Raw genomic sequence first — 26,857 nt, 5'->3', positions numbered from 1 at the left:
TAAGCTTCACAGAAAGCTGAGAGAAAAACACAAAATCAAATGATATGGATAAACAAATAACTGTAAAGCTTCACTGTGCATTTACCATGTATCAGCTGCTATTCTGACTAAAAGCACAACCTGCCTGAGCTGTATTTTCCATTGAATAATACATGCAGAGGGAGAGCTGCCTGTACATACTGGTCTGCTGTTGCTTTCTATCCAATGGAAACTGTTCATGTGCCTTAAGTTAGTCTGCCAAGGTCAGTTCAGTAAAAAATTTTTCAGTGCTTGCGTTTAGGGCTGGACTGTGGATATCCATCAACAAGGTACATATTAAAAAAAATATATATAAAATTTACAAATTTAAGAGTTATGTCTGTTCTGTTTATTTTCTTCCCCCAGATTTGTAAGAGCAAAGCTAAGGAATCCCAGCAGTATTACCACAGCCTGTCTATCCGGCAGAGTCTGGCTATCAACTTTAACATCCAGCAGGACTGTGGCCATTTCCTTGCTGAAGTACCAGTTCGTCTCCTTCCGTGGGAGGATGCTGATGCACCAGAGGTGGAAGAAGAAGAGCCAGAAGAAGAGGAGAAAGAGCCTGAGCAAAAGAACAGAGACAGTCCTTCCAATACAGAGGCTTCACAGAAAGACAGCTCAAGCAACCAGGGGACCATCAGCAAGCCACGCAGCCGTGTTGTGGTCATCACACGGGAAGTCCCATACTTAACAGTGGCCGACTTTGTGCGAGAATCTGCACCTCGCCATGCGAAAAGCCCAGATTTGTATGAGAGGCAGGTCTGTCTACTCCTTTTACAGCTGTGTTTGGGCCTGGAGCACCTGAAACCCTATCATATCACACACTGTGATCTGCGGTTAGAGAACCTGCTGCTGGTTCATTCCAGACCAGGAGGCAGCCTGCTGAGTTCTGAGTCTATGGAGCCCAGTCCCAACACTGCTTGCCCCGCCAGATTAATAGTGAGCAATTTCTCCCAGGCCAAGCAGAAAAGTCATATGGTGGATCCTGAGGTCCTACGGGATCAGTCCCGCCTGGCTCCAGAAATCATCACTGCAACACAGTACAAAAAGTGTGATGAGTTCCAGACTGGCATCCTCATCTACGAAATGCTGCACTTACCCAATCCCTTTGATGAGAATCCAGAGCTGAAGGAGAAGGAGTATACTCGTGCTGATCTCCCCAAGATCCCTTGCCGTTCCCTCTACTCTCAAGGGCTTCAACAACTTGCCAGTTGCCTGCTGAATCCCAACCCTTCAGAGAGGATCCTGATATCAGAAGCCAAGGGAATCCTTCAGTGTTTGCTTTGGGGTCCACGTGAGGACTTGTTCCATGCCCTAAGTACATCTTCCAACCCTGCCCGGAGAGATGCTGTACTTCAGAACTGGCTGGATATCAAAAGGACGCTGCTGATGATCAAGTTTGCAGAGAAGTCCTTGGACAGGGACTGTGGAGTTATTCTGGAAGACTGGCTTTGTTGTCAATATCTGGCTTTTGCCACTATAGACTCACTTCATCGCATCGTGAGAATCATGCAGCAGCACTAGTTTGTAGAGCCTGTTGCTTTTCGTGAAGCGCCCCCAACCTCCACCCCAGCCCTCACTCCAGCCTGCCCTAGGGCTCACACTTTGTACAAGTGTTAAAAACTAGCCTAGAGAGCAAAGCCAGCAACTCTGAGCAAACAGGTTCTAACTGGAGAAATTGCGTCCTGTACCCAGTATGACAGAAACGTTACTTTTTTGCCAGGCCTGTTAGGGATTGGTTACATAAACATGACTGCATTTGGATCAGACAGTATGTAACTTGATTAATTTCTGGCTGAAAAGGAGAGCAAACCTTGATACCACTATTTCTACCACCACAGTAAACAAATTGCCCTCCTCTTCTGGGTAGTTTCTGTCATTTCCATATGTAGCGTTGGTTAGTGAATAGCAGTGACCTTAAGCAGAGATGGATTAGTTGTAAATGTGAGATGAATGATCCACCATGCCTCAAAACACCCATTTGCTTCCATTCCACATACCAGTTTAGTCAGTCTCCCACAAGTGGGCTGGACTCCTTTTTCCTTTGGTCTCAACCAAACAGATTCTGGATTTTTCTCTTAAGCTTTACGCCTTCTGTTTTTCTTCCCCAGATGTGGTTATCCTGCTGACTGCAGCAAGTATCAGTGGGCAGCAAGCATCTGTGTTCCACCCTCTTCCCTCCGTCTGTCTCTCATTACCCATGTCCTTTCTAACCACGGATCTGTGATTTCAACAATGCTGCCTTAATCAGACCATTACCCTTAGCTTAAGACCTCTGCATTAAAAAGCAAAATATGCACGCTTTGTCTATCCCATTTCCTACATGACATTCACCAGTCTGGAGTGCTGATGTACTGTAGCTATAACTACGTTTATGCAAGAATGATACAACCCATGGTGGGCAATTGAAATTCCCCTTCCATCGCAAAAGGCACTAAAGCCTGACTTGAAATGGATAGGACGTACGTAACCTTCTCTGACAATCACTGCTATGAATCGGGGATGAAAATAACAGCCGCCTCTTTCGTTTTATTTTGGTTTGCTCTTGTCACTTGTGCCATATTGCAAAGTGGGACTGAAATTGGCTCTGCTGGTATGTTGGCAGGAAATAGAAATGTTTAGAGCTTGTCTGTGTGTAGCTAACAGGCCACATGGAGACACTTTTACTGCAGACGCAGTTCTCTGAAGGGTAAAAACAAGGGGGCAAAAACACTGTTGTTTAATTATTGAGGGAGCTGTTAAGTTTGGCAGCCACAACTAACAGTATCGTGATCCATTTTTCCCACAGCGGTGTTTGGCTGCGTATCTCTTGTCTGTTGTAACTAGTGTTTTCTAATGTTGCTATAGACAACACCCTAAAAATGGAACGTTGTCAGAATAGCTCAAAGAGCATTGCAGACAGAGTTTTGGACTACAGCAGGAATTAGTGAGGATCAAAGAGACAGAATTTTAAAAACTCAACCTGAAGGAGCTTTTCACTTTTAGAGGCCGCTGCTGACTTCCTTCCCTGACCTAACAGCCGTTTCCTATGGAACCTCTGCGGCTGTACAGACAGTATCTTTGCTCAGTATTGCTAGGCTCTGAATTTTTTCCTTACTGACTCTGAAGAATTTATCTGGATGCAGGGGAAAAAGTGATACCGAATCTTCTGACCCGGGTGATGGAAAGCAGACAGCCCTAGTTATGAGCCTGTGCTTCTCTCCTATGGATCTATGTGCAATTCTTGTATGTATTTTTTAAAGCTGTACATTACAGTGTTCACTTTACACACCAGCCTTTACCTGATGCTAGATCTGCAGCCCCTTCCTTTACTTTCCTGGCACATAAATGCAGATATCCATGTGTTCTTTTTATGGATTGATGTTTCATTTTAATTGTTAAAACTGTGAGGAATCAGTTCACTTCAGCCTTGAAACAAATAGCCACTTTATACAGCATATGCATGCTTGGACCAGATGCATGGAAACTGAACAAACAGTCCTGCAGGCTTAAAGTCAGCAAAACTAGCTCTGGATCCACACCATACATTGGGAGGGGTTGAAATGTCTATATTATTGTTATCTGGCATCTATCAGAGCTGAGCTGAATAGTTTTGGAAGCCTACATCGATTGTGCCGTAGTATATAGACTGTCTTTGTGACCTTTCTAAAGATTTTTTTGAAACTTCTGATTATTATTCTTTTGTTTGATTCACCTGTATCAGTGAAGGATCAGGCAAGGATAAGGATAATGTATTTTAATGTGATACGTATTTTTTTCTTTCTCTTTTTGGCAAAAAGGTTAGGATGGCGGCATTGATGCAGAAAAAAGAGGACAGTGCATTAAAAGCCCAAGTGCAATGAATGTAGTTGAGGTACTTCCACTACATCAGGAAAGAAAGTTTCTCCACTACTGCTGAGCAGCTCACAGAAGAACCTTTACAAAGAATCACACACGTTCAATGCAGCCCTGCTCTATCTGGACACAGGAGGGCAATGCTCTCATAACTTCCATACACTGAGCATGACCCGTCACTCGCGTGCTATCTGCTAGCTGTTAGTCACAATGTGTTGAGCTATGAGTAGGGCTTCTTGTTCTCTGTGGTCTGGTCTTGTGTTTGTGTCCTAGTGCGTGTGCACACATAACTTCTCACCTAACTCGTATAGGCTCTACGAGCAATTCTTGGACCACTTGCTGTTGCGATGGGCTCATTCCTTGAAGGCGGTGGGTGTTTACGGACACACGTTCTCGAGTGTCAGTTTCATGCCAACACGCACATGCAAAGTTGAATTTTGAATGTTTTACAACCATACGTATTTAATGCAGCTGGTCCGAAGCCTTTGTATCTCTAGCTATCTAATTTCAGTTTGTATCTTTTGTGATGAACCAATACTCATTTTAGCTCTGCAGTATAATCAAGCATGGATAGATGTTCACTACCAATCTCTTTCTTGTGCAGCACTGGGTAAACTTTAGCAATTTGTAATGTTGTGTGTGGTTTTTTGTTGTTTTTTTTTTAAAAAGAAAGCATGGTCAAAGTAGTTGAACACAATCTGGCCTGGGCTATTCCTTGGGAAGCTTGAGGCTGACTTTGCAGATATGCCCATAACTGATGATTGTAACTGTGTTTGTGGTGGTTCTCCATCCTGGCAACAGATTGTGCCACATAAATATCCAAGAATGTATGCATTAAACTGATTGTAAACAAATCCTAAAGATGCTACAGCATAATTGCTAAGCAAAAGGAAAAAAACCCGCTCTGTTTGTAACTGGGATCCTGTGTACGACAGGAACAAAGCCCCTGGCTGTGCATGTTATAACTTACTTGAATGTGTGCACAGATCTTGAATTTTTTTTAGCAATGTCGCACTTTCAGTTGAGCTCAAGAAATAGGAAGAGCTGCAAATCTAAGATAACAGTATTGACTGTAAATATATATTTTTCTATTAATAAAAGCTGTCATTCAAATATTTTTAACGTGAACTCTAAAGATTTTTCCAGTGGAAACTAATATCTGGGAAAATCAAATGCTTGTTTGAAGAATTATGATGAGTGATTTCTGATCCTATTAGAGCCATTAAAAACCTCTCTAATGTTACAGAGAGAGCACAGTGATTGGATTCACAATGTTTAGTGCCTTGTCAAAAAACTAAAATGTAGCTTGACAGTTGGTGGAAACCTTATTCTTTTCCTAATAGCCCTAGAAATAATACTGCCCACAAGAAGATGCAAAAGACTTTACAAAATTAAATGCTGTACTTCCTATGGTACTGAGTTGATGTATTCAATGAGATCTGGTTTGGGAGTTTATGCAAATGAGTTCCTTGTTGCTTGTAGTACAGCATAAACCTGAAGTAACACAATTGTGTTACGAAGGGAAAATAACAGTGGATAACAAGTCAATTCGTCTAGAGCAACCACAGCATCAAAAGAAGGCTACTGCATTGACAATCTACTGCAGACATTCAGCTTCTAGGAGATGAGGAATCTGATTAGTCTGGAAGAAGCGGTGAAGGTAAGGTGTGCTGCTTCTGCTGTATGTAGGTAGTGGATGTGCTGCACACTAGGCTCCGGTGTGAAATGCAAACCTCGGTTAAAACAGGAGTTCTAAAAAAATGCTCCTGTGATGTTATGGAAAATGGTTTTGTTTTCTGTTTCGTAAATGGGAATTGCTTATTCACTAATTATCTTTCAAACCTCAGATCTGATCCAGGTGAATATAAAGAGAATATACCACTTAAAAACTCGCCTACAAATTTTCAGGAATGAGGGAATCCAGAATTTTATTCTGGAGTCTCTGCAATGTCCAAATATAGAAGCCTGGTCTCACTTCAGTATTCAGACATGATGAAATCAGTAACTCAAGCTAAGATCCGGTGTTGCTGACCTACAGACAAGAATGCATGTAGCATTTACAGAAATGTTCCACCTTAAATCTTTTATGCTCCACACATCCTGGCAGCACCCACAAGGTATGAATGGATCATCTTGACGTTTTAACACAGGGAAATTCCCACATATTAGAGAGAAAAAAATATCATTTAAATAAATCACATGTGTGTTAGGGTTCAGCTACTTGGAGAATTTATTCAGCAGCTTCACAGTGTAGGTCCTTAACTTTAGCATGTAAAAATAGTATTTGCTGCTGAAATAAAATGTATCTGTTTCTCAATTCTTGTGCTGAGATGCCCCACCTAAATTTTTTTTTGTTTGTAATAGCAATTAAATTCACATGTAAATATAAATTAAATAGTCCTGTTTTTATTTAAATCAATTGTAAATTTTCTGAGGGATAAAATGGAAACTGAATGAGACCTTTTAATGCACCTTCCTTTTCCCCTTTCCCCAAATGGGAATTAAGCTGTTTCTCTGCAGAAACAGTACACGACTGTTATTCTGTGCATGACTAGGCCATCTATTTCACTCTGATTTCACAGAGCTTTCGTTGGTTCTGCTGAAACTCTTGTAAAACCTACAGCAAAATCAGAGCCCTTCAGTCCTCGTAGAAAGAAACATGATGATGACTTAGTTATGCAGTAAGATAACATCAAAGTGCAGAAGAGAATGTTAAGTACCTTTATAAAAATACACCTGTGGAAATGTTCTATAAACAACCATCTGGATTCCAAACACAGAGAATACATGTGAGAAATGTACTTCTCACATGGAGAAATACATACACACACAAAATATGTATTGTGTACATACACAAAAACTTTTCAAAAGAAATACTGGGGAGAAATTTCTTTAGGGCACCCTCAACTCCAAAAGGAGTAGGTCTTTCCCACTGCTGTGTTGCAGAGAATTTTTCGTAGACATTTGTATGGGTTTTATTATTCACCTGGATGCAGTATTAGAAGGATGATGATTTTGAATAGACATAGAATGTAATTTCAATAATATCCTGTAAGTCTTCTTGCATTGGTGCTCCACTCAGCATTTAGTTGGAAAACAGAGAATGCTTTCAGATCAAACAGAGTTGCCAGAGAGAAATTAAAATACTCAACCTGTACATAAGCATTTTACCACTCTACAGAATTTGAGAATTGGGTTTGTACTTCAGATGGTAAAGATTATTTTTTTTCCATAAATCCAAGGGGAAGATTTCAGGGATTTAGAAGAGGTTGGAACTTCTTTTATATGGAGGAAATATTTGTTCATATATATATACACATACATACATATATATATGAGTGCATGTGGGCATTTTTTAATATATATATGTATGTATATGAATTTTTGTATCCCAAAAGTATTCTTTGCCCCTTTTTGCTTGAAAATATATATATTATATATTGTATATATAATATATATTTAAGAGTGTGTAAATTTGAATGTAGTCATTTCATAAATAACACCTCTTCAAAAAGACTCGAAAAAACTTCTGTTTCTTTGTCCTTTGGATTGTTGGTATTAGAAGGTTTTGCAGTTGAAATCCTTGGGTTTTTTTCTTTTAAAACTTAATTATGCTGAGCATTTAAGAATATGTTCTTGTTTTTAATAAAAGGGGGAAATTTATTTTTAAATTAGGGATTCCAAAATTGATGGACTTTTATAGATGGGATTTCTTTAAATCCCTTGAATAAGGGATTTTTTTTTTTTTTTTTTTTCAATTTCAACTTAATTCTTGTGGGTAATTTGTGTTTGGAATTCCTGGTTGCATTGCTTTATCTGGTGCTTCATATTGATATTTACACGTTTTTATATAAATAAGTATATAAACTTCAAGCCTTTGTGATCAGGGGCAGTTACACTCTGGTTTGCTGTGGTACTTTGCTGTGTACTCTGTGGCATTCATGTTACTGTGTAAATAAACTAGTTTTATTACACTTAAAATCAAAGCTGCAGTTGTCTCATTTTTCTCTCTTCCTTGGCAGTAACAAAAATGCATATTTCTGAGCAAAATGCATGTGGCAAGTCCAGTAAAAGATTTTGCTACAAGAATAGCTGGCTGGTTTGCAGCAGCAGCTAGTGTGCAAGCATGGCAGATACAAACGTCAGTCAATAAGACTGATGCTCAGCACCTTCAGCCATGGCACCTCCAGCCGTGCCACCACGGTGGCCGGGCATCCCAGCCGCAGGAACCGCCAGTGCTTTGGAGACTGCGCCACCTGCCCATCTCTGGTGTTTTCCCCAGAAGTCTCACCATGGCTGGCACTATTTCGGCTCCGTCTGGACAAGTGGCAGCGGCAGCCCAAAAATAAGCTGGCCACCAGCAGCTGCTGTTGATTGAACCACTGTCTTGTAAGGCCTTCTCGGGAGAGAGGTGACTTAACACATTAATGAAAACAGAGACAGCCGCATGTCCACACTGGGGCAACCGTTATCACTAAAGGAGCTCAGCCAAAGTTAGCAATCTCCCTAGTGTGGACAGGGCTTAAATGACCTGCTGTGAAAGAACAAAATGACTTCTAAGTCGAATTTTTATACACAGTGACAAAGCAGGATGCCTCTAAGGCAGTCGTCTGCAGTGGAATTCATTTTCTGTCTGATCCGTTACCTTGAAGCATACGGTCTGATGGAGGGTCTGGGAAAAACAGATGGGATAATATGCATCTTCCGTGATCACACAGACACACTTCAGTGGCAGTGAGATCAAACAGCTCAATTTTGTACCCAGTTTTGATAGGCAGCAATGGTGGCTGCAGATGCTGATTTATTAGTATAGAACAGATGACACCGTATACATCGGAATAATGCTGTGCTTGTGCTTCTGCACGATAATCACACTGCTCATAAATACTCCTAAAAGAAAAAAAGCACCCTGAGGGCTTTATTCTTCCCACAGTTCAAGTGGCTTTGCACAGGTATGTCACCAATTTCAATGTGATCAAAATTAGTCTAGAGTGTAACTACTACAGGCCTTTCACTTTTATTCCTTAGATGCTGTTTCAAAGGCTTTCCAAAACAGTTTAAGCTATTGTCATAATCCTTTTTAAAAATACAAAGCTTACTGACTCCAGAGGTGTCTGTAAATATGCAGCATGTTTAACAGCCTGATAGATATTTTGGCTTTGCCAGAGTAATCCCTGTTCACTTCAACAAAGAACCATGGACTTAGTTAAACAGAGTTAGATTATGCCATTTGACAGTGGCAATCACCACTCTGGAGGGAAAAGATACTCAAAAATAGACTGAAACTTGTCAAGACATGATAATTATACTAGTTAAACTAAAATCTGTTTGAAATTAATTTATTTATGTCAGTGCAAACTCTCTTGTGGGTGTCCTTAAGCGGTCACAGTCTGGCACTCCCATTTCAGCTTGTGCCAGACATGAGTGCAAGGGAAGCCAACAGATGCCTGGTTTCGGCTGATGCAAGAATGTCTGTAATAGGCTTTTCACCAACTCAGAAATTCACCTTATGGCAGACAAGCCCTAATGATCTATGTTCCTCTATATGGTAAGCCTTTATTTTCTAGAAAATCTGCATGCATCACTTGAGCTCTGCAGGCTGCTTCTTTTGCCCAAGTTAGCAAGCTTCTATGCTACCATATATGAATCACACCATCCTCTTTACCCTGCAGTGGTTTTATCCAGAATCAGCTAGCTCACAATGCACACTGTTGAAGTTAAACATTTGCCATAGTCTATCCTGCAGGAAAAGCTAAGACTCATAGCTCTGTGGAGAAAGATATGCATTAAAACACTGTGGTTTTACCTACTGTACTTCATTTGGAACTACTGCTATCTCAGAAGGCAACACTAGAGCCTGGTGCTTAGCCCATCCACTTGGGAGATGGAGACAGGCTTCTTACTGTCAGTTCAACCCAGTCATTGTCTGGCAAACACACTGGGGGAGCCACTGGGAGGGTAGCCTGGAGGCTCTAAAGCAGATTTGTGTGTATCAAATCAGAGAACTCAAAATTATGGCTATTGAATGTGCATTCACTATTAGCATGTCCTGCTCTCACCCCCTTGTTTAGCTGTCATTAAGGTGTTATTTTGTCACGTTGCAGCTGGCAGAGTCGGGATGTATGCAGAAGCTGACACTGGAAGTAACTGAGAGTCATTTAAGGTAAAGCCACAACACTATTATTTCTTATACTCTAACAGGGGAAGGAATTGGAATGGAGCAGCTTATTGTAAAGGTATTTACCAATGACTCTTCTTTTTGGTACCAGCCAGTAGCCCCTGTTCCACGAACATAGAGGAAGCTGCTTTCTCAAGCTGTTGCATGGTGTTTTACGGGTGCTGGGATGTGCTGTGTCACTGCTATCACCCAAAGGACCTGGCTTGGCACCCAGGGGTGGGGGAGAGCCCATACTCACCTGCACAGCACCATTTAGAGACAGGGACGGGTGCCCCAGGGACAGCACCTGTGTGCAGCAGGGCAGGGGGCAGGTACAGATCTAATGCCAGATACTAGGTTTTGCCTGATTTCATTGGAGTCTTAATGGTCTAGATTAACTGCAGTGAACAGCAGAAGATTAACCTTAAAAAACATGAAATCCCTGCAGTTTATCTGTAAGAAGCAAGCTATTAACTTTGCACCTCTCTAAAGTGCAAAAGGACATAAATGTTCTTCTAAAGAAAACGGAGAATTAAATCAAGATAATAAAATTCTCGTGGTTCCTACACAGGCACTAAATTTAAATCGAGTTACTGTTGGAAAAGGGCCAGTAGTCTGCCCATGTACAGCCACTACCTCAACCATCAAAAGAAAAGGAACGCCCCATAACCTGCAAGCCAGTCATGCAGCTTCTCTTCTCCAGGAGAGAAAGTCTCCTTCCAAACTTTTTCCATTTTTATTACCTGAAAAAAAGGTTTATCCTCTGCCATATTAATGCTCCAGCTTATATATTTATACAGGAGTTACTGCTAAAGTTGCAATCACAGGACACAAGGGTGTACTTCAGCTTCAAACAAGGAGCAACACAATGTCAGATGATGATGTGGGACACCATATGACAAATTTTTTAATGGCATTAGTTATAAATGTTTTAATACCATCCACCGCTTCATAAAACCTAGACCCAGAGCTTCGCCATTGCTGACACTTTTGCAGCAGTGAAGCACTCAAATAATTTCTCTGTGGCATGAAGCCTTTCTCCCAGTGTGTATCACCACCTTGAAGGCTTCAACATCTCCTTCCATAGAAACCTCAGCACACAGTCCTACATTTCTGTGAGTATGATGTTTTTCGGTTTTATATTTTTGAGGTGATACAGCTCGAACTGAGGAACTAAGAGCAAGCATATCAGCATTCTGTAGAAATATACGAATGTATTTCATCTCCAGCCCATCATCAGCACCCAATTTGCTTGTCCTGTACAGACATCTCCATGTCTAGAGCCTTGACTTCTGAAAATTCTGGATGTTCACATTAGACTATTTAGTATATTTTTTTTTATTAGAAATTAGTCTGTGTTTATCCAACTCAAAATTTCCTCCGCTGTTTTTTTCCGCTTTTTCAAATAATTCAAATCCATCTGGAGTCTTTTACAACCTTCTGCAATTTATGCTAATCTTGAACAGATTTCATTTTGTGATTAGTCACTTCTTCCTGCAAATCAGCAATTGGAAACATTGAACTAAGACTAGTTCTTGGACACAGTTGTCTATCTTCTTTAAAGAATTTATATTTGTTAGAGAATTTTGCTCTCTATCCACAATTAAAAGGGTTTTCTTTTTTTCCACTCACCAAAAGTAAAATAAAAATACAATGTGACTTCTGTGCTGATCCTAAAGCACTTTACAAGGAGGGCACAATTCCTATGTCATAGATTCAGGGACTGATGCACTGCATGGCAAAGGAATGTGTTGCAAGGACACAACAAGCCATTTGGAGGGGAAAAGTATGCAAGACCCAGGGGCCCATTCAACTAAACCGTCTCCTACAGTACTTCTGCTTACATGCTATTCACCACTGACTCATAACTGTCCACTATGACTTGGGAGCCTCCATCAACTAAACCTATCACAGAATGATTTTTATAGAATTATAAATTCATTTTGTCAATCTTAATAGTAGTTGCTCAAACAAGAAAGTAACAAGATTATACAGCCTCTAAAAAGAAAGGAATTCAAAGCTATACCACTGGAGTAGCAGATCACAATGCTCTGACATCCATCTCAGCTCCAATATACATCTAGATTGAGACCAGTGTCCTCTGCAACTTCACCATCTACTTCCGCCTCATGGTTCAGTGTCAATATTTCTGTCTTGTAGGAGACAACTCTGCCCTGGAGCACCTCTCCCACTTGGATCAGCTTTGCTCCTGGGCATTGCTGAGCAGCCTCTCTTATGAGGAGGTCATGGGGAATAAGCCTCATTAACATGAACAGAAGTCCAGTGGTCAACTGTCTTGGCACACCATCAGAAATGTGTGTATCAGCCTGTGAGTTTTTTAAGTCCCAAATCTGCCACATTATTGTGCTGATGACTTCAAGCAATCTCTACTGCAAGCTTCAAAGGCCCTTGTGTGATTAGCACATACAGCTCATGTTACTCCCCAAAGGAGCTCGGTCCCTTCTGAGATGGTGTATGATACCATCACCGTATCAGTCTAAAATACACTGAATTGAGCTTCAATGAGAACTCTGGGAACTTAGGCAGAGAGTAGTGGCATACTGGAACACGCCAGGACACTACGTGTCAGGACACCTGCTTTTTGCTATTGGGTAACAGCAAACTGTCAAGGCTCGCTCTTCTGCTTTAGTCAAAAGGCAGATTCTTTCACAGCTTGGGATCCCTCATACTGTGTTGGGTATCATTCTAATAATGGTGTACTGGAAAAATGCCATCTGCTGAGCAGCAGAGCATGGGCTCCATTCAGCCTGATCGCTCAGGCATCAGGAGCAGTCACAGGAGAGGCACGTGGAAAACAACCAGTCCAGGTCTCCTCTGGAGCTACTGGCTGACCAGAAGGGCTGTCATTACAGCAGTATTGTAAATTTGCCAAGAAAAAATAGGGGACAATAAACTACCTACTTGGGATGCATTCCCAAGATTGTATTTGTAAGAAAACAAGAGAGACGCAGCACAGTACCCTCAAAGTAAGTCCCTGTGAGCCTCTGTCAAACACTGCCAGGTCTGGCAGCCCTACAGCTGGCAGCTCTCAGTCTCCAGAGAACTGGGCACTTTGTAACGTAAGTCAGCCGGGCATGATCAGAGAACTCGCCAGTGAGCCTAATTGGCGACTTCCCCACGAACTGGTACGGAGCAATTGCAGAGCTGCTCCACACTGCTCCGTGTATGACCTAGATTTAGCTGCACACCAGAAGTTTTCTTGTCAGTCCTGACTCCTGCCCTGGCCCAGAACTCTGCCAGGTAGTACATTCGTCCCAGCCAACACATTGGACAACGAGGAGAGTGGCTTTCCCATTAAAAGGCAGCCAAATGGTGTCTACCTACAATCAGAAAGAGAAGGCTGCAAATGATGCAGCCCGAGTTCAGTGGAGCTATGCCAGCTTATACCACTAAGCATCTAACCTATAAATCCCATTAGTAAGTTTAAATAAGTCTAAGAGGAAATGGTGTCAGATTTACCATAGACCCTCATTCTTTTTGGAGTTCTGTCAGTACTCTCCCTGCTGGGCTGAGCCTGTCACCCATGGCTGACACTGCTGGCTGTGCATCTTAGAGGCTTGTACCAAAACCAGTCACTGGCAAAAATAACTTCCATAATATTTTCATTAATGTTGTGTGTCTGTAAGGTGCTCTTCTTTTCTTTTTCCCTCTTTCTCTTTTTATTTTTTCTCCTTTGATTCTTTTCCAAATTTTCCCTATTAGTTATTAACTAAATGCCAACTCACTGTGTATTTGGTAATCAGATTAACTGCTAATACCTGCCTAAAGCAGTCAACATTGATTAAAAGAAAGGATGGCCATTATGTTATTTTTAATACAAATGATTTAGGTCCTGAGGCTCAGATTGAATTAAAGGAGAGATCAAATTAATGAGGGAGTGAATTAAATTAGAAACATCTGATTTCAATACTTCCTACATCTCCAAACTGCCAAAAGAAGACAGTGGTATGGTTGTGAATTTATGTTATCCCATGAAAAGGTACAAAGAACATCTTGTTTTAACCACATCTGGGAAGTGGGCCTTATCACGGCTCTAGTTAGACAAGTGCTCAAAATCTGTAGCAATTTTGAAAGGATATATAACATAATAGCAAAAGATTCCATCTGAATACTAGCCACAAGGTCACTGCTAATTTCTTATTTCACACAATGTAGATTTCCGAAGGGCTATCTGTTCACCCACACCCTCCCACATACGCATGTGCACACAATTGCCACAACGGAGAATTGGAGACGTGGGTGCACACAATCCCTGAAAGCAAAGCTGAGTCCCACATTGGGGATACAGGCAAATTTAATATAGTCATCCAGTTATTAAGATTGCTTTTTAATAATTTTATATTTCCACACTTGCCAAAGTGTCTTAATGAGGGGCATGATGTGAAAACACTTCACTCGTTTCTAATTTGGATGCATTTATTAGCTCTAAATAGCACAGGGAAGGAAGACTTCAAGTTGCTCTCTACAGGGAGCAATCAGTGGGCTCAGGACATGGTCTGGACTGAACTGAGCTCCTCAGTTTTAAAAGTGGTCTTTCTAATCCTACTTCTTATCCTACTAATCATCAAGAATCCCATTACTATTCCTGCCCTGCATCTGACTTTGTCATAGAAGTGCCTGTGTTGCAGTGTCTCAGTCATTTTAGTGAGATTCTAAACTGCTTTTGAGAAATGCTTTAACTGACTTCGATTGATTGTTTATTATCTCCCAATCATAAATGCTAATTACATAGCTGAGAAGATTGGTTTGTCTTTATTGCCATACTTTCACATAGAAATGTAGAAAATTAATTTTTTTATGATTTCAATGAATTTCCTTTGTACTTTGATCCAGTGAGTGCAGAGAAGAGATTATTCCTTCCAGTGTGGTTAAATGTGAGAGCCTGCTTTACAAAAGCAATAAGCAAATCAAGAGAAAAATCTTGGCATCCTGAAGTTATGACCTAATTCTATCCTTCACTGCATTTCCTCCTCTCTCCAAAACATGTTAAGTTCAAAATAGCTGCCCTTATACAAAACAGTTCTTTTCTCTACTCAAATAGGTCACTTTATTCAGGCTATAACTGCATATAACCCTCTGAAAGACAAAACATCCATAGTGCTCACCCAACCAGTGCATGGCGAGGCTCTGGAATGTCTTACATCTCTGGAAAGGGGCTTCCTTGTGGTAAACGCAGCTGTGTTTTACATTAAAGACAAAATTACTTTTCCCTGTTGATTTGAAAAATCAACTGCAATTACAGTCAGAAAAAATGCCCAAGTTCAGTGTGCAATTCATTGGACTCCAGACTCAGAGAATCCCCCTGCATGTGGCAGATCTCTGGCTTGGCAGGAGTTTGCATGCACATGGAGGCTCCATTCTGGATGGAGACCTGCATCTTACAAAGCTGCATCTTTTGTCTGTGGAGGTTTGAATGTAAATTAAGATGGCTCCACTGAAGGCCACAGAGCTATGCCGATTCAAAACATCTCAGAGCCCAGTTTATGGCATGTAGATGAAAGATATGAAAGGAGCAGCTGTAACATATTCTTACGTATGTGCCGAGTGTGTCAGATGGTAAAACAGCATGGCCATGGGCCTAGGAAGCCCTAGACAGTTAAATTACTTAACCATAAACCTCAGAAGTTAAGAATGTCTTAATGAAACGTCTCAATGAGACACTAGAACAACTCCAGGAAGACCTTATAACAGCCTTCCAGTACCTGAAGGGGGCCTACAGGCGAGATGGGGAGGGACTCTTGATCAGGGAGTGTAGCAATAGGACAAGGTTTTAAATTGAAGGAGGGGAGATTTAGATTAGATACTTGAAAGAAAGAAATTCTTTACTGTGAGGGTGGTGAGACACTGGAACATGTTGCCCAGAGAACCTGTGGATGCCCCATCCCTGGAGGTGTTCAAGACCAGGCTGGATGGGGCTTTGAGCAACCTGGTCTGGTGGGAGGTTTCTCTGCCCATGGCAGGGGGGTTGGAACTCAATGATCTTTAAGGTCCCTTCCAACTCTAACCATTCTATAATTCTAAAAGGTAGCAGATCCCTGGCAAAGCTATCCTATGGAGGGAGCCACGGTTGGAGGTACCAAGGTTCAGTGGCTGGCCACCCTGCAACCATGTGCCTCAGCAACTATACCACACAGTGAGGTGAGCAAAGGATCTGCAGCAAGCAGGGTGCTTGCTGTGAACAGAGAGCTTCACATGCCCCACATCAATACTGCCTTGTCCCAATGTTCTGGTTGTTCAGAATGGGAAAGGGTAAGAAATGCAGCCTCACCAGGCTGGCACCATGTTCCTTATAGGGTCAATAAACTGCATCTGCCCTCAACGCCGACCTGCCGCTTCCCATTAGGTGTGGGTAAAAGGAGCTCCTTGTTACCCTCAAGAAAAGAACAACAGGATTCCTGTCCCTTTGTACCACCCAGGTTATTGGGAGTACTAGTACTCCAACTGTCAACGAGAGAAAAGAGAACAAAGGTTTATAGGTCAAATCCAGGAGGGTCAGGACTGTCCTTGTAAGTATATTTCAAAGGCACTGTGTTATTACAGTTACGAATTTCCAAATTCAATCTTTTGTCTCTGTTTTCACTGGGTTTTATTGTTGTTTTTTAACCAAAATCAATAACAGTAGTCTAGCATGTGTTCTCCCTATGTGTTCTCCCTGAGCTTTCAAATGATGAAATACAGATTTCCTCAATGGTTTATGGAGCTACTGGTTTCTGTATCTACAATGGGGTTCACCCCTTATCAAATTAAATCTCAGTATAAAGTTCTATTTTAACATTCAGCAAGTTCTCTGCTCTTCCAAAATATCCTCACAGCCTACTTGCAGGCTTCACAGCCACGCAAGCTGACATATATGTCATGCCAGCTCGCTTCATCAGAAAGCAAAGGACTTTGGACACCGTGGGAGGGAGATTTATACATTGCAGTATCACTGGCGAATGATCTGGCAAATCACTGATCATCACTGGCAAAATCTCTGATCCTCATCCTTCCCTTACACCCCTGTCTGCTTCAGCAGAACAGGCCATCAGATAAACCACCGGCACCCTACTATTTCTCACCTACAATACTGAGTGATCTCGTAACCAGCTCAGTCCACTGTGCCAAATTATAACAAACCGTTCTCTAATGAATTAAGAAAGCTGCTACATGAAAAAAAAAAAAAAAAGAGCCTTAGTAACAGCATTTCATTCCTGCAGCGTTTGTGTGATTACTGCTAGAGGAAGAACTTCATACGCTGTGTCTAGACATAGACACATGATGGTTTTGCTAAGTCCATGGACTATTCTGCTGAAACAAAGGAGGTATATTTTCTTCAGTAGTAAGGAAACTCATGTAAGTGATTCAGAGATCCACAGCTGCTGAGGTGATTGCCTGAGATGTGTGGGATATAGAGGATTTATGGGTTAAAAACATGAGATTCCAGTCAATTACCTTGAGTTTAAGATGAAATAGAACTGTGCTGAAATCAATGGTACTACGGTATGATGCATTGGAGAATTAAGCTCCGAATCTTTTTACCTGGTCTTTGCTTACAGGAAAACTAAAACCTCTCGGAGTCTTAACTGTTTCTGTGACAAGACTGCTCAAAATCCATGTATCCATAAATAGTTAAAGCACCCAGGGATTATGGTCACAAATGGATCACCCAGTTCATTGTTTTTTGTGGAACCAACAACCACCACGTTATACCCTACAGCGAAGTGGCGCCTTAGATTTCTCCTGTGTTTTTTCTGTAGCGAAGTGAATGTGGCATTATATGGGACAGCTGCAAAATAGAGGACAGACTGGATCAGTGGGCAGCAGAAGCAAAAGGCACAGACTGAACTGCTGTCTCAGCCAGGCAGGAAGATGGGCAGCCAAGAAAGGCTGGGTGCCAGATAATGATCTATGGCTTGCTGACTACTACCAGGACCGGGACTGTAAACAGCGAGCTTTGCCTGTGGAGCCCTTCCCGGATAAAAGGAAACCATGCCTATATAGTCAGACATGAGGAGAAGGCCACCAGCAAATCCTCCTGCTCATCTGCACAACTAAGAATGACAACAGCCAAACCCTGGAAATTGGAATGAAAGCGTATTTCTGAGCTTGCGAGAAAGTTGTATATGGCAGTGAGAACACAAGGAGCAGGTCTGCTAGGAAATATCGACTGACTCACTGTCTATGATGTGGCAAGGTACATAAATCCCTGCTTTGGGATCCTGCTGTGCAGAAGTCACCAGATGGTGCTGTACATACAGACTTGAAAGTTCTTTATCTTAACATGGGAATGTATACGGTCTTTGAGGAAATACATTGTTCTTGTTATTTTTGTGAAGCCTTTCCTTTAAAGTTTAATTTGCATCTCACGCTTTCCATCTCAAGTCACGTTTGGTTAAGCTGTTTATTCAGAACAGTCTTGGTGCTGGGATTTTGAAACGGAATTTACAAGCGTGACATTTGCAGCCAGGTCTGCAGAAAGTATGAAAAATATGGGAGAAATGCATAAGCTGCACTAAGAAAATATTTAGTCATATATTTTTTATCTCACTTATTTTGCCTGCAATGGGAAATACATATGCAAAGCCTGAAAATCTTCTGCCTTACAGTGAATATGTGACATCAGTCCATATAAATGGTACCGTGTAATAAAAGAAATCTTCTCAGGATGTGGTGAGGATTAAATAATACTAGTAAGGTACTTAGGCTTTTCAGATTAAAATAACTACAGAATAGCATAGCATTCTTATCTATTATTAATATAATGCCAATTGTATCCATCTCCTACTCATCTTCTCTCTGAAATGCTATAACCATCCTGCTTCAACTAATCAATAATTTTAAGACAATCAGCAGAAATATTCAGAATACGGATTCCTCTTTTTCTCCTTCATCACCCTTTGAGAAAGGATTCATCTCATTAAAATATATATTACAAGTCATATTGCTACGGCTTTGAATATCAGGAGAACAGAATTATTAGGGAATGGATTCGTTTGTCTCCTTGAAACTTCGAGAACTGTCCAGTAGATGGCAGCAAATAGCACTCCAGGGAGTAAGATCCCCTCAAGGTGAAAGCCTGCGAGGTGCTAAAGCACCCTCAGTGCTGGCAATGACACGGTTTTATCTTCTGCCCATTAGGAACTAAACTCATTTATTTTGTTCTTTGCAGAGAGACAGAGAGAAAAAAAGCCACGAGACTTTCACGACGTTACACTCAACCAGTGTGTAACATGGTAAAAATATAGTGGCACTTTTAAAGTAACTTGTCATTTTCATAAAATTTGTAATTAATTTAATCATTTATTTCCCCAAATGAAGGCTATCGCTATAGGTCCCTTTGCATAAATCAAGATGGCCATTAAAAATAGTTTCAGGAGGAGAGCAATTTGTTACGAAATGAAGGTCAATCTCATTAGATCACTGTAGCAGGCACCCTAATAACATCCTGGCAGAAACGAGGTATCTCATTACAGAAGTTGTATTTTGTTTGAAATATTAGGTCGTCCTCAAGTGAGCACTAAAATACACGTAATATTGGATGACATAAATTACTCCGCTGAAAAAAGTGGCCTAACACAGAGGTGCTAAAACATTGAGGAGGGAACTACGCAAAGCTTGACGTTTCCTGTTTTTTCTAGCTGGATTCACCTACTTGATACCAGTTTGTGTTGTTGCTACTTCCAGATACTGAGCAACAGTTGGCTTTCCAGAATTATACAGAGTGCGGATTTCAGACTGCGACTCAGCAAACTACAACTGGTAAGGAAGATATTTAATTTTCCTTCTAACAGCTGAGGAGGACTAAGTATCTGCCAGCTAGGAAACACCAAAATTTAGAAGGGAAGAGAGACATTTACAGAAGGAAGTACTTTTACTTTAATTATCCTTACCCATTTGGAAAGTACCAAGTGTTTCTTTCCAGACCTTTCACTCTACTGGAACTGAATGTATGGATGTGTTTAAACACTCCTCCGGAGCTATGTCACAGCACTTAACACCTGGCAGGATTATGTTGAGCATCTACTCCAAGACAGTCGACAGTAACCATAAAGGTATCACCCTGACCGTTCATAATGAGATAGGCAGAATATCCATGGGAAGGAGCTCAACAGTTACAGGAGTCCTGCTTTCCAGAAGCTCCAGACCTCCTAGATATCAACTAAGGACTCGTAGTACACCTTTGAGGAACACCAACAGCCTCAGGAAATTGTGAGGCAATCAGAAAAACAGGTTACATGAATTTCCCAGTATCATAAATTAATCCATCCATTGCTTTAACTGCAACACCCTCTTTTCTCTCAGTATAATGGGGTTAACCATTAGTCGACTGCAAAGATCATTGTTAAAAGGTGTGTGTACAAACACAGATGCTAAATCTTGGAGCAGCTCATAGCAGCTACAGATGGCACCAAGAGAACAGTTTGGTAGTGCTGTTTTGCAGAAGGCATCCTTGCTAACTGGTTTGTGACTATAGCTTGTTTTTTAGGGAGTGTCAGGGTTTTTTTGAAAAAGATTTATCAATTTTCCGAACAACATCAAGAAATACCAGTTACAAGAATGAAATATTTCAATGCTATTTTCTTCAGAAGCACTTCAGCTGCAGATTATGCAATGAACTCTGACAACGGTACTTAGCGTCTGAGGCAGGGAGGCCCCACACCACCTTACAGAGACACCCCAAGCCCTTGTGTCCCCCAAGCCATGCCCCCAGCATGTGCCACCACATAACCAAAATGAAGTCATACCCATCATGTAATAGGGACACAGGGACATGCATGTTGGATGATGTGCCCAGGCAGTGCTTATATAGGCCGAAGTGTAAGGGAGCCTATTTATTTTATGTCTTTCTCCCTGTCCCTGACTTACTGTCTTGTCTTTACATCAGCTTTAAAACTTTCTCTTTTCTTTGCGAAACACTTTCTTAGTAGGTAAAACACAAACTTAAATAGCCAGGGTGAGAGAGTTGTGAACTGGCTTGAAGTGGATGCTGTAAAAGGGAAAAGGCAATACAGACATACAGGATACGCACAAAGAAGAGGCATGGCACGGTACAAAGAGCACAAAAGCTTACAGAGGATGACCTTAGCTGAATTTTGAACAAAAACCAACCAGTGATGATGGTTTATATAGTATCTATTTAGAGCATATTAAATTCATACTAGAGGAAGTGGTTTAAAAGAGTGCACGTGTTTCATTACTCTTGAGAGACACGTGGCTTTAGTTAATAGCAATAACTGCACTAGAAATCTGTAAGAAATCATGCACACTTTTGGCTGAGAGCTGCAGGGAACAGTAACAGTTTAGAGTCAGGAGAGCTCATCTGACCAAATACCTAAACTGCTCATTTTGGGTCCTCAATGTTTATGGGACTGAGAGGTGTCCCTCCAGGATGTGATCCATTTCATCTTAAGCACCTTTTTTAGGATGGGATGAACCATCCTTTCACTTTCCATTGATTACAAAAGCATCCTGGGGAGGTAGCTCACATTGCCAGTCAAGACTAGACAGAAACTGGTGAATATCAACTCAGGTGAAACACATTCCAGGTTCTTGGAGGGTGAAGTCTGAGGAGCATTTCTGCTGAAAGCAAATAAACAACCCAACTTGCCCACTCTTCATTTCTGCCTATGAATGGCCCTGACAGGTTGGTGCATATTCTCTTGGCGACCATCCAGTGAACGGAACAGAAAATACAGGTTAAAAATACAACTTTTTTTTTTTCCCGAGTTATTTTTTACCATAATCTGCTCCCTCGTCTTGGTCTCTATGGTTACACAAATACTTATCTTGGTACCTTTGTCGCTGCCATGTGAGGAAGGGTTAGGGAGAACAGAGAAGCCAGCAGAAGACTGCTGAAGCTGACGCTGCTGCAGAAAGGGAAATCTCATCAAACTATGCTCTGAGATTTCACAAACCTTTCCTTTTCAGAAGGTCTGCTTTAAGAAGTTCCCATCCTCCAGTCACATTTTCAGCAATGCCCAGCTGTTTGTGAATATCAAAGCATCACCCTCTCTTCAAATAGTTGCACTGGCCCAGCTGGAATGGGAGAGGGGCAGTGCAGGGAGAGGAGCGGATGCCTGCAGGAGTGGAGACAAGAAGGGCTTTGTTAGCAGGCTCTGCTGCCAAAGGAAAAGTAATGTTATACTGAAGCCACTTTCAAGGATATAGATGCTGAAAAACAAGCTGATGGGAGCTGGCAGGGAGCTCATGCAGAAAATGTAACAATGGGGGAGTGAGAAGGGAGAAGATGGTATTTGCAGTTCAGTGTAAAGGACTCCAAAGAACAGAATGGACAATGCCATGATTTCTCCCTTTTTCGCCAACCTACACCTACTTCTTAATAAAAAAAATTGTTAATGCACCTCTGAGGAAGCTGCCAATAGCAGTGACATGTTTCTAAATAGAATTTTTTCATATCTTGCTTTTTGAATTATTATATCAGTCCTTTGGATCTATATGCAGAATTGTTTCAGATTCTGTCTAGCATGAGGTTTTTAGCTTCAAACTGGTTTTCTGTGGTGCTTCTCAGATCTGAAAGGTCTCCCTCCAGCATACAAACCCTTACCATGACACCACAATGACTGGTATCAAATCTGTGTTAGAATAAATCAGATTAGAGCACAGAAACATCCTGCATGCCATCCAATGTACTTGAACAAGGATATATTATTACATAATTAGTTCATGAAAATTGTATTTAAATGAAGTGTATATGTGTGTGTGTATATTTCTTCATTATTGAAAATTGTATTTCATGTAGGTTGTCAGATGATAAATGATGTAAAGAAAAGAAAAATAAACTAATCCCAACCTTTTTTTTCCCCCCATCTCTGCCATGAACAGTGCTCCTTCTACATCCCTCCTGTGCCAATAAAATGGACCTTGCTCCCAACATTTGATCATTACCTGAGAGCTCACAGTGTACAAGTCCATCAAAAAATGAAGAAATGCATGGAGTGACTCCTATGAGATCATTTACTACCAGTGAAAGGCAATCAATGGATTGCAAGTCACGACTGGCATTCCTGGGAGCTACAAAATCAGATTGGGGGGAATCAAAGTGGTAAGAGATCTCTCCTGCTCCAGAGTACATGAAAGGCTGAATTTCACCATTGCTTCCCTCCCTATTCAACAGTAATATTGACAGTACTACAATACCCTGACAAATGAATGCTCTTGTTTGCTAACTGCAATTCCAAATGTATAATGAAAAGATCGATTAGGAAAATGTTTATCAGGTAGTAAGTAATTTTTACTATGCATCCTTCAACGTTCATAGACCTTTCCAGGTTATTATACGTTTCAAAGTATCAAAGAAGCTTATGATTACCTCCTTGGGACCTGGCGCAAAGCATGAGATTCTTCTTTACTACCTAATTCATTCAAATGGAGTTAACTCATTTCTATTACATTTACTACGTTGTTTGTCCCAAAAGCAAGAATACAGTTTTTCTTTTCTAATGCATGCCTGCAAATGGCAATTATTACTGCTGTGGAATTGTCTACAGGCCTGTCTAGATCAGTGAATTATACCAATCTAGACTAAATTGCATCAATGCCAAGTGCACTGTGCCCACAGAATTTAGCTCCCAGTGTTTATATGAAAAAAATGGTGAGTTGAATCAGGCATAATTAAACTGAAGGGCAAACTACATCAAAATTGTATCGGCTTGCACACTTGTCTCTGCACTTCCAAGTCTGCAGAACGACTTCTCAAGCCACTTAGCTCAACTAGCCATTCAGCCAACCTGTGTGGTCTGTGTCAGGATGGCATCTTAGATTAAATGCTAGAGATTGAATTTTTCTGAGTTTACAAATTATGCAGTGAGTATCTTGCTACCACACTTGCATTCTGCATTTGGGAACTTTGGGCAACTGTTGCCCTGCATCTGTCCTTAGCCTTTGATCCTCTAGCTCTCTCAAAAGAAGTGGAAGTGCAGGATATCCTTATATACATTCCTGGCCACATTTCTGAAAATATTGCTAAGATGACAGTCACAAGCTGAATGTTGTGAAATGCTGAATAAAAATTCTCTGAAGAATTTCAAAGAGGCTTAAACTGCATTAAAGACAAAAGCACAACTCAGCAGTCAAGCTACCTGTCTACATCAAGAAAGGTGGAAAAGATCTAAGCAGCAAAGCTGTGCTGGAGACAGTTCAGTCCGATTCAATCAAGCCAGCTATTGAAACTGCAGCCAATTTTTCAACTACTTGTTACAACCTGTTTCCAGCATGCCTTGCTCCCTGCTCTCCTGGGAACTGTGTTGCCTATCCTCAGTTCAGCAAGCCCTCCCTCCTCCTCCACCTGCGCAGGCAAAGTGCTAGAATTTCCTGCCTACGTCCCCATGTAGGAAGGAGGGGCAATTTCTGATGGCATCTTACTACTCATCCCATCTTTCCCCTAAACATCACTTTACTGGCATGCCATGCTTGGTATGAGATGCCAGCACGGGCATACATTTTATACCAGAGAGAGTCTTTGGATTTGAACTTACAGAGACTGTTGATACCTAAAAGTTTTGCATGTGTTCTCTGAAGAACGAAGAGCATTTTGCTGCACAAGAGCCTGACAAAAACCCTGACAAAGGCTCCATACTGGCACTCCCTATCAGTCAGCTTTCTATGCATGAGAGCAGCGAGACAGGACTGCAAGGAAGAATGCCAGGCACTGTTATATTTCCTTTTCTTCAGGAGCCATGCTTAGCAGAACACTTGGCATTTATCTTTTTCTTCATGCTTGATGTCGCCATCTCAGGCAACATGAGTCCAGCCCACACAATCCCTCTGCCAGTTCAAAAAAAGATGGAGTGCCGTCTCTCCATTCCTCCTCTCTGCCCAGTGCCCTTTGCCACCCTCCCCATGAGACCCTTTTGTTCCCTGCACGTATGAACCTGTAATCCCATCACAGGCCCTTGCGTAACTGCGCTTGTCTCCTCTCCACGCATGAAGTCCTAGCCCTGCTGCATCCTGTTCATCATTCTCAGTCATCAAAGCTAGATGCAAGAAAAGAAACCAAAGAGCATTTACTGAATGCCAGGTCCTGTGAATCTGTAGCAAAATACATACTGTGTTGTGAAAGTAGAGAAAATTAATACAGAAAATCAGAGCAGGCTGTTAAGTTCAACATTGAACTCGTGTAACAGCATTGCTGTACCAGAATCTTTGTAAGAGTTTTTAAATATCTTATTAATCCTTTTTCTATCAAACTCCTCTTAGAAAGCCTTTTTTTCTACCAAGTCTCAATGGCATTTTTGACGGTGAAATCTATATACATTTTTTAAAATACCATATGTCACAGAATTGGAATATATAAAGCACAAACACAGCACATTAAAAAGTAGAAATTACAGGACACAATCACAGTCTAAATGCCACTAATTCAATCCAAAACCATATTAATAGTGCAACCAACTTTAAGCGTACCTTCTGGGTATATAAATTAATTTTTAGTGACAGAAAATGGTCTGATATTGCTGCAAGATTGGCAAGTTTCATCCATGAGCATATAAGGACTGGAAAAGAAAGCTGAAAAAAGACTTAGTATCTCCATGGTATCTGGGATCTGGTTCTGGATATAACTTCCCAAAATTGTAGGAGGAAAAAAACCTAACTTTGCTACCATGGAAACAGAACAGTGGAATATAACTGATTGTTACTTGTCTGCCTTTACAAGACTGATCCTTGAAATACTAAGGCCCTCAATAACATGGGTAGTTTTGTTTCCACTCAAGAAGTAAATCTGCTAGAAAAGGAACAAGGAGAAGCTATTGAGCGAGCTCACCAAGCAGGGAAGGCAGCTCAGGAATGACAGGTATTTCTAGGAAAAGCTGAGGATTAGAGAGGAGAAACAGTACAAAAGAAAGATCAAGAAGGAAGATACCATGATGCCAGAAGAAATAGGGGAGGAGGGGTTTGATTTGACTAGTGAGATAGGCGACAAGGCCTTCACAGTGAAGGGCTGGATCCTGGCCATGCTACAGAGAACCTTATGAATAAAAAGGGCAGCAAATACTGAGTGTTACCTTGCCCTCGCTCCCAGAGCCCACGTGCAGTCTCAACAAAAGCGCAGCTTGTGGAAACCATGCGCGTCTTCTCGTAATTTCTTAAGTTACTTTTCCTTTGTTCTTCCCTGGCAAATCCTACCATCTTTGGACGCATCCAACAATTATCAGTGCTTCCCTCGCTGTTGGGTTGTGCAACAAGAGCCATGCTCTTTTGCTTCACTGGAAGTGTTCCTGTTCCCTACTAGATAAATGTCCTGCTTGTAAAATGCATGACGTTCTCCTCATTAAACATTTCCTCTCCCTGCCTGTTATGCCTGGTAACGTAGTCACTGGGAGCCAGGTTGAGAGTCTCCTTTAAAATCCATTGGTGCACCCAGAGATCTCCTCACAGTCAAACACCGTGCACCTTTATACCCTTGGCTAGTGGTGGGTTGGCAAGGCAACCTGGCCAGCAAGGTCATAATTGCTGACATTCTGAAGGGACGTAAGTGGCTGCTCTTTTGTGAACTCACCTCAGCTCTTGCCCCCAGCACTCCTGTCCAACACCACCCTTCAGCCTCCCGAAGGCACAACGTCCTGCCATCAGGCGGCAACTGAGTCTTTTTCCCTCACAGCCTACCGAGAGATGTCATTAGCTGTGGTACGGGGGATCTCTGAGAACAGGAGGTGTGCTGACCACTCCGGTCTAAGCTGCCATCGCGGCTGAGGAACTGCCTCCCTCTCCTGAGGGAGGGAAAGGAAAATCCTCCACAGCGCGCACGCGCCACCGCGGCCGCCCCTCACTGCCACGAGCCCGGCCCGCGCGGCGTCTCCTTTAAGAGGGAGCCGCTCGCCATCTTAGGTT

General features: G+C 41.6%; 1 protein-coding gene across 1 annotated transcript in view; it reads left to right on the top strand.

Moving 5' to 3' along the window:
* Nucleotides 1-1,542, top strand: part of PEAK1 (pseudopodium enriched atypical kinase 1) — a 116,916-nt gene extending 115,374 nt beyond the window's left edge. Inside the window, exon 6 of the mRNA XM_074156047.1 lies at nt 385-1,542. Coding sequence (XP_074012148.1) covers nt 385-1,542 — 1,158 coding nt within the window. The remainder of the gene's footprint in view (nt 1-384) is intronic.
* Nucleotides 1,543-26,857: the final 25,315 nt, after the last annotated feature.

This window comes from Numenius arquata, chromosome 11 (genome assembly GCF_964106895.1).
Source record: "Numenius arquata chromosome 11, bNumArq3.hap1.1, whole genome shotgun sequence".
In the NCBI taxonomy this organism is placed as follows: domain Eukaryota; kingdom Metazoa; phylum Chordata; class Aves; order Charadriiformes; family Scolopacidae; genus Numenius; species Numenius arquata.
The sequence above is the reverse complement of the archived record's forward strand: the minus strand, read 5'-3'. Positions and strand labels throughout refer to the sequence as shown.